The sequence below is a fragment of the Felis catus genome, chromosome D1, assembly GCF_018350175.1.
Source record: "Felis catus isolate Fca126 chromosome D1, F.catus_Fca126_mat1.0, whole genome shotgun sequence".
In the NCBI taxonomy this organism is placed as follows: Eukaryota; Metazoa; Chordata; class Mammalia; order Carnivora; family Felidae; genus Felis; species Felis catus.
The window spans coordinates 107,782,827-107,799,965 of record NC_058377.1 but is presented as its reverse complement, the minus strand read 5'-3'; the positions used below and the strand labels follow the sequence as shown (position 1 = coordinate 107,799,965).

Sequence of the window (17,139 nt, the reverse complement as noted above, 5' to 3'; positions counted from 1 at the left end):
GGGGACTTGCGGGCGGCGCGGGTGGGATGAGAAGAGTGCCCCCTCTCCCCACTGCCTTCTGGCCTTCGGGCTCCCCACCTGTAGGGAGCAGGGGAACCGGGCGGGGGGGGGAGGGGGAAGGGGGGAGATGCCGCTGGCCTGATCCCTGGGCCCCGGTCGGCTCCGCCCGGCCTCCTCGGGGCTTCCCCTCGCCTCGGAGTGCCTGTCCCGCGGGCGCCGCCTCCCGGTGGGGCGGCGGGGCATCCCCCGCTGGCCCCGCCCCGGGCCCCGGCCCCGCCTCCCCGGCCTCGGAGCCACCCGCGCCCGCCCGGCGGTGCTGCCCCGCCCCACCCCGCCCCGCGCCGCCCCGCGCCGGCTCCGCGGCTCCGCAGCTCACGACCGCCCGCCCGCCGGCCCGCCCGGCGCCGGGCAATGGCGCTGCTGCGGGACGTGTCGCTGCAGGATCCGCGGGACCGCTTCGAGCTGCTGCAGCGCGTGGGGGCCGGGACCTATGGCGACGTCTACAAGGTGCGCCGGGCAACCGGACGGGCGGGAGAGCGGCGAGGAGGGGACAGGCTCTGCGCACTACCGCGGGATCCAGCCCCCAGCCCCGCCCCCTCCTCATCCCGCTTCACCTCCTCCGCCCCTGCAGGCCCGAGACACGGTCACGTCCGAACTGGCCGCGGTCAAGATAGTCAAGGTAGACCCAGGTGAGGGCCTGGAGGCAGGGCCTCTGCGCTGGTGGGAGGGCATAGCGCCTGGTGGCGCTGAGAGTTGACCCCCTGAGAGACAGGCCCCAGGAGGTGCTGCCACTTGGGATCTGTCTGGCCCGGATATGCCCATTTTGCAGATGAGGGCACTGAGTTAGAGCAACCCCCATGCGCCCTCCCCCCATGATGCCCTGTGCTCCCCAGGGGACGACACCAGCTCCCTCCAGCAGGAAATCACCATCCTGCGTGAGTGCCGTCACCCCAATGTGGTGGCCTACATTGGCAGCTACCTCAGGTGAGGCTGTTTTATCCCCTTGCCTACCCTCAGGCAGCCCCCATGTGGCCCTGCCACGTGCCCACCCAGGTTCTGTGCCCTCGCAGGAATGACCGCTTGTGGATCTGCATGGAGTTCTGCGGAGGGGGGTCCCTGCAGGAGATATACCACGGTGAGGGCCAGGACTCCAGGCCCCAGAGGGCCACAAGCCTTTCCCCAACTCCCTCTTCCCCAACATGGGGCAGGAGAGGAGAGCTGGGGTCCTGGAGCTAGGCCCTTCTCCACTCCTAACTGGCTGTGTGACCTTGACAGAAATGGTGTCCTTTTCTGGGCTCTGAATCCCAGACTGTACAGGGAGGGGATAAGGACAACACCTCTTTCACCCAGCAGTGCCTGCTGCTTCCCCCACACAGGGTGGCCTGGCAAGGTCAGCTTCTCCTCCAGACCTCCATGCCAGCCTTCACCCCTTCCATTTCAGCCACCGGGCCCCTGGAGGAACGACAGATTGCCTATGTCTGCCGGGAGGCACTGAAGGTAGCTGGGCCCGTAAGGCTGTTCACGTTCCTAGTCCCCAGGAGTTATGGGCAGGGAGACTGGCTGCCCTGTGTGTGTGTTGGTTGGGGGGGGGGGGGGAGTGCGGGGGGGTGGGTGGAGTACTTCAGGCAGGGCTGGCCCGAGGGGCTGTGGGTCCTGGGGGGAAAGGGGCCCCAGCCCTGTTGCCGGAAGCAGCACATTTCCCTCTTGGCTCAGCCACTTCCTGTTTGGGGAGAGGGGAGGAGGAAGCTGCTTGGGTGGGGGGCCCCAGTCCTGAGAGGGGGTTCAGGAGAGGTGGGATAGTGCTGGGTGGCTGCTCTCAGGAGCTCCTTTTTGTCCCCAGGGGCTACACCACTTGCATTCTCAGGGGAAGATCCACAGAGACATCAAGGTAGGGGTCTGGCCCAGGGCATCGTGGGAGGCAGGAGGAGGCTCTTGGGGGCACCAGACGGGATTCTCTCTCCTCCATTCCCACAGGGAGCCAATCTTCTCCTCACCCTCCAGGGAGATGTCAAGCTGGGTCAGTACCCCGGGGAAACAATCAGGGTGAGGGTTCTGTGGGAGCTCGTGGAGGCTTAGAGTCTGCGTTCAGGTGCTGGGTGTCCTTGAGCAAGTCACTTTACCACTTAACCCTCGGTTTCCCCGTTGAGACAGTAGACGAGCCCTCCTTCCCTGCCAGAAGTTGGATGTGGTTGGGTCTTTATGGATTCTAACCTGGGGCCGCGCACTTGGTCAGGGATAGAAGGTGGTTGACCCCTCCCGGAGGGGGACCTGGCCTTGCCTCGGACCTGTGGCAGTTGTGGCTGAACCTGAGCCACCTGCTCTCTGAACCCTTCAGGTGCATTCCGAGCCCGAGTCCTGGAGGTGGGTGGGGAGTGGTAGCCAGTGGGCGGATGGGAGTAGCTCTCTCTCCCCGCAGCCGACTTTGGGGTGGCAGGCGAGCTGACGGCATCTGTGGCTAAGAGGAGATCTTTCATTGGGACTCCTTACTGGTGAGGCTGTGCCTTGGGCTGGGGGGGGGGGGGGGGGGGGGGGGCGGGGGCGGGCGCCACAGGTGGGGCACCTGGCCATCCCATCTGTGACCCTGCCTCTAGGATGGCCCCGGAGGTGGCCGCCGTGGAACGCAAAGGAGGCTACAACGAGCTATGTGACGTCTGGGCCCTGGGCATCACCGCCATCGAGCTGGGCGAGCTGCAGCCCCCTCTTTTCCATCTGCACCCCATGAGGTCTGCTGAACACTTACTTGCCCCTCCCCTGACCTCGAGGGCCCTGCTGACCTCGTCCCCTGACCTCGTGCTCTCCACAGGGCCCTGATGCTCATGTCGAAGAGTAGCTTCCAGCCGCCCAGGCTGCGAGACAAGACTCGCTGGTGAGGGCCCACACCCCCTGCTGGGGCCTCCTTTCCAGCAGTCTCCATGGGGGCGGAGAGCCTTCTGCCAACTCCCAGGGCACAGCCTGCGGAGCCCTGCCCTCTCAGCCTTTGCGGGCCATCTGCGGGAGGGGCTTGAGCCCTGCCTCTGGGTCGGGAGGAAGGGCAGACGGTTAATGATGGGGGGGCTGCCGTGTCACGACGCAGCATTGCTTAGGCCAGCCGCCCTTGGCCTCAGGCCGGCTCCTTCCTAGAGCAGACTCCCTCCTCTGGAGCGGTGGCAGGGGGCAGCTGGCAGGATGCTGCACGTGAGGGCTAACCTGGGTCTGGGGGCGGGGGGGCTCTTGTGCCCACTAGGACCCAGAATTTCCACCACTTCCTCAAGCTAGCCTTGACCAAGAACCCCAAGAAGAGGCCAACGGCAGAGAAGCTTCTGCAGGTGGGAGGCAGGGGCAGGGCAGGAGACTGGATGCTTGAAAGCAGGGCCCTGGAGGTCAGGAACCAACCTGTGCCCCCCTCAATCTTCCAGCACCCATTCACAACCCAGCAGCTCCCTCGGGCTCTGCTCACACAGCTGCTGGACAAAGCCAATGACCCCCACCTCGGAACCCCTTCCCCTGAGGACTGTGATCTCGAGGTGAGTGAGCAGAGCTGGGGAATGGGTCCTGGCCTGGCGGTAAGAAGTGTGGAGGCGGTATGAGTCAGGGCCCTTTAACTTAAATGTTGCCAGCACCGAGAACTTTCCTCCAGGCAAGCCGGCCCATTAGAAGTCTTCCCTGGGCCCATCTTGCCCCCACCCCCCCCCCATACCTCCCACCTGATAAATTCCCCGCCCTTGGTTCAGGCTGACCTGACCTGTGTGATCTTTGGCCAGCCACTTGCCTGTCTGTGTCGGTTTTCTCATCTTTGAAAACGAGGGTGCCGTTTCATCTTGGGATCGTCTCAGAGGGTTGTGAAAACAAAACCCATCCGTGTGCAGCGAGCACTTGGTGCGAGGCGAGTGCTGGGTGTGTGTGTCGGCTGTTTGCGTTCTCTCTTAGGCTTATGACGTGTTTCCAGACACCATTCACTCCCGGGGTCAGCACGGCCCGGCCGAGAGGACCCCCTCAGAGATCCAGTGTGAGTCTGCTGGGAGGACTGTGTCTGTGGATTTGGTGGGGTGGGGGGCTGTGTGTGGGCATTTGGTGTGAGTGTCGGGGTCAGTCGGGAGCCCACCTTCCTAACTCGGGTACCCTGGGCCCCCCAGTTCACCAGGTGAAATTTGGTGCCCCGCGCAGGAAGGAAACGGACCCACTGAACGAGCCGGTGAGGGTCTGTTGCGGGGGGGGGGGGGGGGGCATGGCAGGGGTGCAGGGGGGGGGCGTCTCAGATTCCTGAAGCAGCAGCAGCCTGGTCCTCTGGCCGTGGAAAGTCCTGTGCAAGCAGGCTTGTCCCACCCAGGACAGCGAAGGCGGTGCAGGGGGAGGGGGACTTCTTCCCGGGCACAGGGACCATGCTTTCTAACACGCGGGCCTGTCACAGACCCCGAACCTCTCCTCCAGCTCTCTGCCACGTCTGCATCCGAGCCTGGTCGTCCGACCCTACCTCTTGCCCTTGCGCCTCTCCGTCCCCTTCTCTGGCTGTCCGTCCTCCTCTCGCGCAGTTCCTCTGCCTCTCGCTGTCCCCCTCGCTCACAATTCTCTTGCCCGTTCCCGCGTCGTTTTCTGTCTGTGCGTCCTGTCCTTCCCACAGTCTCTCCATCACCCGCCCACATTGCTTCTCTTGTCTCTGACTCTCTTGCGGTCTTTCTGACTCGGTTTCCCCGCAGTGGGAGGAGGAGTGGACGCTGCTGGGAAAGGAGGAGCTGAGTGGGTGAGTGAGGGAGAGGGAGGCTCCAGGGAAGGGGGAGGGGCAGCAGAAAAGGCTGGCCTCTGACCTCATCCCCCTCCTGCCCAGGAGCCTGCTACAGTCAGTCGAGGAGGCCCTGGAGGAAAGGTGAGGGAGGGGCTGGGCCCGAAAGGGTGGGGGGCAGCTGGACCCGGGGCCTGGTCACATCTCCCACCTTATGTCCCTCTGGTTCGTCCCCGACAGGAGCCTGACCATCCGGCCAGCCTCAGAACTCCAGGTATGGAGTGGGGGAGGGCCGGACAGGGTGCAGTTGGGGGGGGGGGTTACCGGTGACCCCCTAGCAGCCAGGCTCGGTCCCCTGACTCTCCTGCCAGGAGCTGGACTCCCCAGACGATGCCATGGGAACCATCAAGCGGGCCCCCTTCTTGGGGCCACCCCCTGCTGAGCCTCCAGCTGAAGACCCTCTGTCCAGCCCCCTGGGTGAGTCCAAGCTTGGGGGACCAGGAGATAGGCTCAGGGCGGGGCTAGAGCTGGAATTCACAGCCCTTCTGTGCCTGCAGGAACCCCACCCCCACCTCTCCCAGGCCCTAACAGCCCCCCACTGCTCCCCACTGCCTGGGCCACCATGAAGCACAGGGACGATCCTGAGGTGAGGGGGTGCTCCAGACGGGCTGGGAGGCTGGGAGGCTGGGGCTGTCGCCTCGGCCCTGACTTCTTCCCTCCCTTCCAGAGATCATCCTGCCACGGGCTCCCCCCCACCCCCAAGGTGCATGTAAGTGTCGGTCCCGCGGCCCTGCCACCCTGAAGCCCCCCTGCCTGCTGCCCCCTCTCCCCCCATCTTCTTCACCAGGCTCCTGCCTTCTCCCCAGATGGGCGCCTGCTTCTCCAAGGTCTTCAATGGCTGCCCCCTGCGGATCCACGCTGCTGTCACCTGGATTCACCCTGTCACCCGCGGTAGGCCGGGGCAGGGAGGAAGCAGGAGCCTGGGAACCCGCAGCTTGGGCCAGGGGGCGTGACTGACCTCCGACCCTGTACCCAAACCCGCAGACCAGTTTCTGGTGGTGGGGGCCGAGGAAGGCATCTACACCCTCAACCTGCACGAACTGCATGAGGATACACTGGAGAAGGTGAGGCCTGGCTGGCTTTGGAGGGGAGAGGGCCTTGGGGGGCTTGGGGGGCTGACTCCCCGTCCGTCTGTCCGTCTGCCCGTCTGTCCGCTCTGCGGCCCCTAGCTGATCTCACACCGCTGCACCTGGCTTTACTGCGTGAACAACGTGCTGCTGTCACTCTCAGGTACGGGGCGGGGCGGGGCGGGCAGGGGGCGGGGCCTGCACCCTGCCCGCCAACACTCTCTGAGCCCCTCTGTCCCTTCCGGCAGGGAAATCCACGCACATCTGGGCGCATGACCTCCCGGGCCTGTTTGAGCAGCGACGACTACAGCAACAGGTTCCCCTCTCCATCCCCACCAACCGCCTCACGCAGCGCATCATCCCCAGGTCGGGGACCCGGGGGGTGCAGTGGGGTGGGCAGCGGGGGGAGGCAGAGGGGCAGAGCCAGGGTCGAATAGGGCCCTGCACGGGACTGGTGACCTCAGGCGTGTGACTTTGCCTCTCTGAGCCCAGTTTCCTCGTCCATCAGCGTCGGCGCCCCCTCCCCTTGCCCTCAGGCCTGTTGGAAAGCAAGGGGACCACGGTGTGGCAGCTGTGGTTGTTAGGGTGGGGCGCACTTGCTGTGTGCCTGGTCGTAGGCAGGGCTTGGAGACAACACACCAAATGCATCTTTGACAGTCAGCCCCTGGCCCCCCTCAGTGACCCAGAGGGAGAGCCAGGAGGGGCGCAGGGGCCTCTGAGGGGCCAGCCACACGAGGGCCTGCAGTCGGAAAGTGCCCAGTGGGTTTCCGGGCAGATGAATTAGAGAACCGCCTTCGGGGAGGGGAGAGAACGTGCCCATGCACGTGGGTGACCTGGGGGAGCAGCCCGAGAGGAAGCTGCGTGGCTGGCAGAGCCCTGCCTTCGAGGCCAGGCCCAGGATCTGGGTTTGGTTCAACTGGCCGCGGCACCGCGAGCATTTTAGAAGGATCCCTCTGTATGTCGATCAGGACTCTTTCCGTAGCGGGCAAGGCAACTCACTGACTTAAGCACGGAAGGGCGGTTAGTGGTTCACGTGACTGAAAGTTCAGGAGAAGGGTTAGCTTCAGGTCCAGCTGGATCCAGGCTTACATGGCCTCGCCAGAAATCTGCCCGCGTCTCTTGGCTCTGCTGTCCTCTGTCACCTTCGTTCTCAGGTAGGCTTTCCTCTCCTCTGATGGATGCCCATGGTTCCAGGCCAGCGCTGCATTAGCTAACAGCCCTACGGTGCTAGAATCCCTGCTTCCAAGTAATTCCCACAAAGTCCGGGGACCAGTTCTCTTTGGTCTAGCTTAGGTTCATGCCCACTTATGAGCCTGTGGCTGTGGCCGTGGGATGAGGAGCTTGGGGTGGGGGGGTGGAGGGGCCAGACCGGGGTCACGTGCTGTCTCCTAGTCCTAGGGGTCAAGAGAGAGGGGCCCGTCAGACCGACGAAGGCTAGAGCCATCTGCCGGCTGTGCCGACGGCGGCAACAATGGATCGGAGGGGGCGGCCGGCGAGAGGGCACTTGGAGAGGAGGGCTGCGCAGTGGCCTGAGGCAGTGGGGCTTAGGCTGCAGGGCGGACAGACTTGAACCCTCTTCAGAAAGTGGGGCTGACGGGATCTGGGGCCTGACTGGAGTGAGCAGGAGGGAGAAGGAGGGACCGGGAGACCTCAGGGGAGCGGATGATGTCGTGTGTTTAATGAGGTGTCCAGGGGGACGTCTGAGACAGAGTCCCTTTTTAGTCATTCAGCGAGTATCTGCTGAGTACCTAGTATGTGCCTGGGGGACTCTGTGAACTAGGGTTCTCTCCTCTTCCCCAGACTTTCTCGTCACGGGAGACCGACAGCAAACGGCCGACCTAAGAAAGGTGCTCTGGGGTGATGCACAGAGGGGAAGGTGGTACATGCAGAAGAGCAGGGATAAGGAGGGCCAGGAGGGGTGGGGCCTGGATTGGGGTTTTAAACAGGGTGGTCAGGAAGGCCGTGTGAGTAGAGGCTCAGAGCAAGCCTTGTTGTTACCTCTGGGGAAAGCATCTCAGGGTGGGGGTGGGGGCAGTGCAAAGGCCCTGGGGCAGGAACAGGCCTGGCCTGTTTGAGGAAGGCAAGGAGACTGGTGGAGCCAGATGGATGGAGCGTGGGGAAGATGATCTGGGAGGGCCCGGTAGCCACGGTGAGGCTTTTGGTTTTGACTCAGAGCAGCCTGAGCGCCACTGCAGAAGAGTCACACGGACTGAGGTTTTCAGGCGATCCCTCTAGCCGCGGTGTTGAGGATAGATTGAAGGGGTGAGGGGAAAGCAGGGAAGCCTGCCCGGAGGTTATCGTGATCATCAGGTGAGAGGTGACGGTGGCGGTGGCGGCGTGGGCCCGGGTAGAAGGTTAGGAGCTGAAAAGCGGCTAGATTCGGATTTCATTTTGGAAGTTGAATCAGCAGGATTTCCCGACAGTTGGTGGATGGGAGAGAAAGAGGAGTCAGGGAGGAGTCCAGGGTTGTTGGCCTGGGTGACGGGAAGGATAGAGCCGTCATCAGGCGTGGCTGGAGCAGGACTCCGTGTTGTCACGTGGCCGTGGCGTTTAAGGTGCGTAGGCGGGGCCTTCGTTGGCCGTGGGCTAGGTGAGACTGAATCCGAGGAGGGGTCTGGGCTGTGGGCTTAGACGTCCCCCTGCCCGGGTGGGTGGCGGGAGCCGGTAGGGACAGGCCAGTGGCTACGCCCAGCTGGGAAGCCCGGGGCGCCGGCCCTTCCTGGAGCAAGCTCACTCATATGGCATCTGGAGCCCTGTGGCCCTAGGGCTTCCTGAGCTCAGTCCCCCAGCAAACCTCTGCTTTGTCCCAGGACCTGCAGGAAACAGGCCTGTCAGCACCCCAGCGAGTCCCTGGCAGCTTTGGGTGTGTGTCTGGGAAACTACAGAATCGCAGTGTCCACTTCGAACGTAAAGAGCAGAGAGCCAGAGTTGTCTGCAGAAAACAACAAATACAAAAATATCCGCCTCTGTCCCATCCAAAGGCCGGTTGGGGAAGAGAGTAGAGTGAGGACAGAGGGACGGGGAGAGACGGGCACGGGCCGCCTCGGCGGGGTCCCCCTGCTGGCAGAGGGCCCAGACGGGCCGCTGGGAGAAGGTGGCAGGGCTGCGGACATGTAGCCCTGTCCCCCAGAGGAAGAAACAGGCTCAGAAGGTCCCCTGAGGGCTTGGGGGACAGCCGGTAGGCAGAGCAAAGACTCCACCTCTCCCCTGCCTCCAAGGCAGGCCCCCCGCCCCCCTGCTGGTCCCTGTTGGTGTAGCTTCAGCTGAGGCAGCCGAGGGGAGGGCAGGGCAGGGTTGGGCGGGGAGGGCAGGCCCTGCCGTTTGTTTGCGGTTTTCTTGCAAGTCTTAATCTCCTCGGGCCTCCCTGCCTTTCTGTGACACACGACATGTGTAGCGGGGACCGCCGTGAGCGCTCTGGCAGCCTAGCAGGGCTGGAGTCTCCAGCAGCTCCCCGCCCCTCCACGCTCTCGTTTTTCCATTCATTTCTTCATGTATACCTTGCTTTCGCCTGAAAAGGATTTTCGATGACTGGAAACAGGAGGGAAAGTAAGAATTCAGAATGAAAGCCCTTTGTGAGAGTATTCTGAGTGCCAGGCTCTGCGGTAAACCCTTCTCCTGTATTCACTTGTTTTTTGTTTTTGTTTTTTAAATTAGAGAGAGAGTGTGATGGAGGGAGAGGAGCAGAGGGGGAGAGAGAGAGAGAGGGAGAGAGGGAGGGAGGGAGGGAGAGAGAATTCCAAGCAGGCTCTATGCTCAGCGTGGAGCCTGACGCGGGGCTCGATCCCACAACCCTAGGAGCCAAAATCAAGAGTCGGACGCTCAACCGACTGAGCCATCCAGGTGCCCCTGTATTAACTCATTTAATCCTTACTGTGACCCTCTGAGGTCGGTGCCACTGTTACCCGCCCCTCCCCCCGCACCATTCTACGGATGTGGAAGTTGAGGCAGGGGGGAGGTTAAGTGACTTGCCCAGAGTTGCACAGTTAAAGGTACTTCTGTGATCCAAACCCGTGGACTGAACAGAGACACTGCAGGCTGTGGAGGGGGGTGCTGGAGCCACGGGACCGGCTTCTGCTCCTGTGCCCTCCACCGCTGTGTTACCCAGGCACATTGCCCTGCCTCTCTGAGCTTCGGTTTCTCACCTCCAGGGCCAGGAAAGCGATAGTCCCCGTTTCTTAGGGCTCCGTGGGGCCGCGGCCATGGACGGCACCCATGACACGTGTCCTGCTTGTCACCCCTGCAGGCGCTTTGCCCTGTCCACCAAGATCCCAGACACCAAAGGCTGCCTGCAGTGTCGTGTGGGTAAGAGCTGGGCCGGGTGGGGCCAGGGAGGGCTGGGGTCCCGGGCACAGCCCGGGACCCACTGCCCGCCTCTCTCACAGTGCGGAACCCCTACACGGGCAGCACCTTCCTGCTGGCCGCCCTGCCCGCCAGCCTGCTCCTGCTGCAGTGGTACGAGCCGCTGCAGAAGTTCCTGCTGCTGAAGGTGTGGGGCGGGCGGGTGAGGCCGCGGGCCCCCCCCCCCCGGGGTGGGGGTGGGGGGCCTGGGGCGAGACGTGGAGACCTGAGCACCCCTGCCGCCCCCAGAACTTCTCCAGCCCCTTGCCCAGCCCGGCGGGGATGCTGGAGCCCCTGGTGCTGGACGGGAAGGAGCTGCCGCAGGTGTGTGTGGGGGCTGAGGGCCCCGAGGGGCCCGGCTGCCGCGTTCTGTTCCATGTCCTGCCCCTGGAGGCCGGTCTGACGCCTGACGTCCTCATACCACCTGGTGAGCCGGAGGGCCCTTTGTGTGTGTGTGTGTGTGTGTGTGGGACAGAGAGCTAGACAGTTGGCGAGAGAGAGAGATTGCGTGTTCCCTGCAGCGTATGGCTCCACAGGGACCAGCCTCCCTTCAGCTGGGCTTCCGTAAAAGATTTCATTAGACCAAAGGGCTCAGCAGCTAAGAGAACCCACCACTGCAGGGGCCTCAGACACGAGCTGTGTCATTCTTAGGCCTCACGACGGCCCGCGAGGTAGGCATCGTCATGTCATGCCCGTGTTACACATGAGGGAACTGAGGCTCAGAGATCTGTGGTCCCACAGTGATGGGAGTCACACGGCGTGCTTCTCCTGACTCCGGACACCCTGCCCTCCTCCCCGCCCCGGCTCCCTGCGACTCACCCCTGCCTCTGTGCGCCTGCAGGCGGGCCACTTTGCTACTCTGAGCCTCAGTTCCCCAGCCGTGCTGTGCGGGAACCCAGTGGGGCTGCTGGGGGGTTGAAATGTGGTTGCGGGGACAGCTGGCTCTAGCTGTCCGCCACGTCTTCCTCTTGGGGCCAGAGCGGGGCTGGTGGCTCAGCCAGGCCGTGTCTCCCTTGTCTGCCTGCAGAGGGGCTCCCGGGCACAGCCCAGCAGGTGATCCAGGTGGACAGGGACACAGTCCTAGTCTGCTTTGACCGTGAGTGCCCCTGAGGTCAGGGTTGGGGGCAGTGGAGGGGGTTAGGGGAGGCGAGGGAAGCCTTGTGAGTGGGGGTCTGCCCCCCCAGAAGGGAACCACCTGGTCCCCACCCACCACCAGCCCTCTCCCTGCGCAGGCTGCGTGAGGATTGTGAACCTGCTGGGTGAGCCCACGGCCACGCTGGCGCCTGTGCTGACCTTTGACTTCCCCATTGAGACTGTGGGTGAGTGACAGATGACGACAGGGTGTGTGGGGGGGGATATCCCCCACCTGGAGCAGGTGGTGTGGCCCAGGGGCCTGGGGCTGGGGGTGGGACGAGGAGGCAGGTGCCGCAGCCCCTCTCAAGGGCCACCGCGGTCTGTGAGGACCTCTGTGGCCCAAGTGTGGGCCCAGGGCGTGGCTGGGGGAGCCCCAGTGTCCTCAGGGCAGGTGCAGGGCTCATGGCAGCTGTATGCCTCCTAGTGTGTCTGCAGGACAGCGTGCTGGCCTTCTGGAGCCACGGTATGCAAGGCCGAAGCCTGGACACCAACGAGGTGAGCGGAACCCGGGAACCTGGCCTCCCCTGACCTATCTGTCCCCACCTCTTAGGAGAAGACCTGCTGGGGTGGCCTCAGAGTCCCTTTCCTTCCCAGGTGACTCAGGAGATCACAGACGAGACAAGGATCTTTCGAGTGCTCGGGGCCCACAGGTAGGACGGGGCGCCTCCCCTTTAGAGGCCCCTGAGGCCGTATGGACATGCGCACAGGCCTCAGGCCCCTGCCTTGCTCACCTCCGGTTCTGTCTCCCCTCCAGAGATATCATCCTTGAGAGCATTCCCACGGACAACCCAGGGGCTCACAGCAACCTCTACATCCTCACGGGCCATCAGAGCAGTTACTGAGAGGGTCAGGTCTGGCCGGTGGCATTCCGCCGTCCTGCCCCCAGGCCTTAGCGCATTCCCCTTTAGGCAGTGGCGCCTCCCGGATCCGAGAGGCCCAGGCTCTGCTGGTCTGAAGGGCAGAAATAATTCTGAGAAGAGTTTCGGGGCTGTGGAGGGGAGGGGAGCCCACCCCCGGCCCCTGCGATAACTGGACCAGAGGAAGCTGCTGTCCCCTCCCCTCCCCCCGTGGGCAACCCGGGGCCCTGTGACCAGGGCCCCGGGCAGGGTGGGAGCAGGCCCGGGCGATCCATTCCATTTTGTTCCACGTTTCTTTTCCATTCTTCTTGCCAAGAGCCTGCCCCTGCCCCCTGTCCTGGGGAACATGGTATTTAAAAGAGAGACTATATTGGTATTAAAGTTGGTTTGATTTTACTCCACTGATCCCTCTTTGTCGGGGGTTGGGGGGGAGAGCTGAGGAGGAGGACGGGGGAGGCTTCCTCTCCCTCCTCCCGCCCTCCCTCCCTCCTTCCCTCCAGCACATCTTTCTGTGGCACCAGGTGCTATGGGTGCCCCGTGGAAGGGTGGGCCACCAGTGCTCTCTGGTGGTTCCCTTAGGGGGGGGAGCCAGGCAGAGGTGGTGGAGAGGCCAGTGGCCCCGAAAGGCCTCTTAGGGACACTGTCTTCCAGGGCTCCCTCCTCAGGATGAGCCCTCAGCTTTGTAATATGAGGCCTCTTTTACGGCCAAGGAATGATGCAGTTGGGGGAGGCAGGCTGAACAAAGGGACTGTCATCCCGGGCACTCCTGCCCCCTATGGGATCTCATCAGGCAGCCAGCACCCGGGGAGGGCCAGCCACTGGCAGCTCCACCCTGTGCCAGCGAGGCTTTGGTTTCTGGACACAGCCTGTCCTGATCTGGATCCCCTGCCCAGGCCCGGGGCTGCCTCCCTGCCTCCCACCTGCTGCTTAGGTGTGTTCCATCAGACCAGGACTGCTACATGTGGACTCCAGTGTCAGACTAGGCTCTGGGAAGATCAGCCTGTGCCCATTTAACAAGTATTCCCAGGCAGCCTTCTCAGTGCTAGACCCCGGGCTCACGGAGGGGTCACTCCCAAGATGTGGACCAGCCCCCAGGGAAGGGAGCTATCCTTGCTGGAGCCTGCATCTCGAGGGTGTGTCTGTCTGCCCGTGGCTGACCTTGTGCTTTGCTGTGTCATTCTCGCACTTTTCCCTCTTGGGGGGCTCCATACCCTGAGGCCAGGGAGCCCTCCCTTTGTCTCAGGCACTGACCAGGCTGCTTTTGACCGGAGCCTTTGGCCAGGTGAGGTCAAAGCAGGAGGATGGCAGCTGGCCTGGAAGGAGAGGACAGGTGCACACACAAGACCATGGGTGCATAGGGCGGGAAGGCCTTGGGTCTGGGGCCAGAGCTTGAGCAAAGGCCCAATTGTTTTTCTTCTGATAGACAAGGCAACTGTTTGAATTAAGAACTTCTCTACCAGGTTGGGTTGCTGGTATTTGATAAACAGATGCAAATGGGCGGCGGGGGGCGGGGTGGGGGGTAGATGGCAGCTTATGTGAAGAGCTTGCAGCAGCCCAGTCCCTAGTGCCCCTGCCAGGAGCCCAGGGTGATCCCAGGTCGTCAGAGTGTCCCCTTGTCCGCTCTCCCACAGAGCCCAGACTGCTCTGACTCCTGGGGTTTCTTGGCTGAAATGGATTTGTCAGACAGGGAAGGACACGAAGCTTCTGTGCATCGGCGCTCACGCCTGTGCCCTCCCTGAGACCCAAAGGAGGGGGGCAGGCACCTCCTGAGTTCTGAAAGTCTACACCTGCTTGGCTGACATGTGATGGGCCAAATGGTGGAGTGACAGGGATAGAATTCCTAACTTCCCAATCTCCCGATTTCTTGGTTTAGGTGTAGGATTAAGCTGAGGAGCGCCGGGGGTGGGGAGGTGAGCTCCCACTCCGCGGAGGCCCCTGACCCTGACCCCGGGTGCCTGGGGTCACCCACCAAGCCGCGGTCGGCAGAGAGCGCCACCTTGTGGCGGGCCGCCCCGGCCCTCCGCGGCCACCCACGCCCGCAAAGGGGGTTTTGGTGGGAGGAGTCAAGGGTGTTAATGTGCCCAAGTGGGAGATCAGGGAAAAGCAAGGGCTTCTGATAAAATATTCACCGGCAGCACAGGCTGGCCACAAGCCAAAGAAAGCCCAGGAAGCTGGGAGTTTGCGCTGAAAGCCTAAGAGTGTTATTTTATTTATGTATTTTTAAATAGGTAGGCCTTGTCCGTGGCACACTGTTTTTTGAAAATGCAAAATAGATACGATGAAAAGTCACCTACGAAGGTCTCCGTTACTTATGAACCCTTCAGGGAGGATTTATGCAGTTCAGTATGATATCTTCTCCCTTTTTTTATACATGTGCTAATATATTGCACATACCTTTCTGCTCTTACCCTTTTAAAATCCGACCTGGAGGGTTTTCCATTATCACTGACTCCCTCTTTGTTTGTTTGCTTGTTTTATAGCTAATGGTGTTCCATTGTAGGGGCTCCCCACAATTCCTGTTCCTTAAAGTGGTTAGATCCCTTTGGATGTAAATTTGTTTCTACTACTTTGATATTACAGGCGACACTGCAATAAATATTCTTGTGCAATAAGTGTTAGGCCAGTGCCACTCTACACATTCAGGTGTCCTATAGCATAAATTCCTGGAAGTGACATTGCTGGCTCAGAGCGGCCGTGTTTGTTCTTGCGACAGCGACTGTCAAAATTGCTTGCCCTTCTGGGCGGAAGTCTCTGAGATAGGTCAGCTCGGCCTCTTGAAGCCATTCTGTGGGTAAGTGGAAGAGGCACGGGTGCCCCAGGACGTTCAGGTAACTGGCTCGTAGCCAAGTGAGGGTCAGAGGTCAAGGCGACAACCGCAACGTTGCGCTCCGGAATGGCGAGGGACGGGCCACCTTTGTGCGGCGCGTCCAGCGCCTGGTCACTGCCTGGTGCAGAGGCGGCCCTCAGACACGCTTTCTGAGTGAAGGGATGGGTGTGACGGGGGTGAAGAGGGAGGTGCTGCGGTCAGCCCTCTTGACCAGACCAGCTCGCCGAGCTGTGTCTTCCGCAGATAGAGCAGATCCCAAGTCTGCCTGCAGGGCTGCTGGGGGGGGATTGAAAATACTGTAATAACACCACCACACAGATGCATCCCAGAGATAGAATACCGAATTAAAACAACAAATCCCACGAAACAACACACAGCATGATAGCATTTTCCAAAGCTCAAGACCCAGCAAAACGAAACCACTTATGGTCTGCTGACACACGCACAGGTTATCGATAAAACTGTCAGATCCGGGGAGGAAGAAGTACCAAATTCAAGATGATGGTCTCCGAGAGGAGAGTGACAGTGGGACGAGGAAGGACCCCAGGAATTTGCAAGGGTTTTGGTAAAATCTTGGTTCTCAGGTTGGGCGATGGGCTCCCAGGGCATTCAGTGTATGTCAGTTCTTTTTGTAAGTTTCAAACGCTGCGTAGTAACGGGTTAAGTGTAAACATAAAAATAACCACTCAAAAAATAAAGCCCGGTAACGACTTCAGAAAGAAAAAAAGCCAAGATAATCCTTCCCTACAGGATGAAATCAGTGTTGTGAGGAGAATTATGGGCAGATCCTCCCCCCTCTCTCTAGTTTTCTCTATTGTTTGTTAAAACATCTTTATTGAGAGGCGCCTGGCTGGCTCAGTCAAAAGAGCACGCAACTCTTGATCTCAGGGTCATGAGTTCGAGCTCCATGTTGGGTATAGGGATTACTTAAACTTAAAAAAAAAAAAACACAAACAGCTTTACTGAGGGATAAACTGGTATCTGATACACTGCATATATTGAAAATGTACTATTTGATGATGACGTGGGAAACCGTCACCACAGTCAAGATAACGTCCATCATCTGGCCAAGTTCCCTCTACCCCTTTGCGATCGTGCCGTCCTGCTCATAGTACCCACGGAGCCGCTCTCCGTCACTATAGATGAATGTGCAGTTTTCAAAATTGATATAGAATCGTCCAGTGTGCACGCCTCTTTACCTTTCACTGAGCAAATGGTTCTGTGATTCACCCATGTTGTTGCATGTACTAATAGTCGTTCTTTTTTATTGCCGAGTAATATTCCGTTTGATAGGTGTACCACAGTGTGCTTGGCTCGTCACCTGTTGGACATGTGGGCTCTTTCCGGCTCTGGACTGTTACAAATAAAACTGCTCTGAACATTCACGTATGTGTCTGCGTGTGGGCATCTCCTTTCATTTCTCTTGGGTAAATACTTCGGTGTGGGAAGTGTTGTTGAACTTTGTAAGGAACTGCCTGAGCGTTTTCCAAAGTGGTTATTACCATTTGACATTCCAGCCAGCCAGGTAGGGGAATTCTAACCCCTTCGCTTCCGTGACGGCACTTGGTATGGTCGGCCTTGTTTAATTTTAGCCAAACAGATGTGTCGTGGAAGCTCACAGTGGTTTTAATTTACTTTTTTTCACGACTGTACGACTTCTTGGGAAAAGAGTCTGTCTTCTGGTGCCTGGCTGGCTCGGTCGGTAGAGCACACGGCTCCCGATCTCGGGGTTGTCAGTGTGCGCCCCACGCTGGGTGCAGAGATTACTTTAAATTTTTAAAGAAAGAAAGAAAAGAGTCTGTTCAAATCTTTGGCTTTTAAAAAGTAGGGTTGTTCTCTTGTTGAGTTTTAGAGTCTGGATACAAGTCCTTTATTGGATACGTGATTTGCATGTACCTGTTATGCTATTTATTTAACGTTTTATTTAGTTTTGAGAGAGACAGAGCATGAGCAGGGGAGGGGCAGAGAGAGAAGGAGACACAGAATCCAAAGCAGGCTCTGGGCTCTGAGCTGTCAGCACAGGGCCCGATGCGGGACTTGAACTGATGAACTGCGAGTTCATGACCTGAGCCGAAGTCGACCGCTTAACCGACTGAGCCACTCAGGCAGGCGCCCAGTTATTTCTAATCTGTACCTAAAGTCACAAATTCCACTACCTGT

At 60.4% G+C, this 17,139-nt stretch overlaps 1 protein-coding gene across 2 annotated transcripts; it reads left to right on the top strand.

The window, feature by feature from the left end:
- Positions 1 to 344: 344 nt before the first annotated feature.
- Positions 345 to 16,364, top strand: MAP4K2 (mitogen-activated protein kinase kinase kinase kinase 2). Of its 2 annotated transcripts, XM_011287057.4 has the most exons (32): positions 346 to 507; positions 632 to 689; positions 894 to 984; positions 1,071 to 1,135; positions 1,442 to 1,497; positions 1,841 to 1,888; positions 1,975 to 2,017; positions 2,417 to 2,489; positions 2,592 to 2,723; positions 2,804 to 2,866; positions 3,224 to 3,305; positions 3,396 to 3,503; positions 3,907 to 3,985; positions 4,113 to 4,171; positions 4,674 to 4,717; positions 4,802 to 4,840; positions 4,937 to 4,970; positions 5,068 to 5,173; positions 5,254 to 5,342; positions 5,424 to 5,465; positions 5,563 to 5,647; positions 5,741 to 5,820; positions 5,926 to 5,986; positions 6,072 to 6,189; positions 10,067 to 10,125; positions 10,206 to 10,309; positions 10,411 to 10,588; positions 11,189 to 11,257; positions 11,394 to 11,480; positions 11,720 to 11,790; positions 11,890 to 11,945; positions 12,050 to 16,364. In XM_011287057.4, the coding sequence occupies exons 1-32, from the start codon at positions 412 to 414 to the stop codon at positions 12,135 to 12,137; spliced, it is 2,463 nt and encodes an 820-aa protein (XP_011285359.2). In that variant the 5' UTR covers positions 346 to 411; the 3' UTR covers positions 12,138 to 16,364. The 2 variants fall into 2 exon arrangements, with proteins under 2 accessions (XP_044895450.1, XP_011285359.2); XM_045039515.1 differs by lacking the exons at positions 11,189 to 11,257; positions 11,394 to 11,480; positions 11,720 to 11,790; positions 11,890 to 11,945; positions 12,050 to 16,364 and adding an exon at positions 10,683 to 11,182 and having other exon boundaries at positions 345 to 507.
- The last annotated feature ends 775 nt before the right edge of the window (positions 16,365 to 17,139 follow it).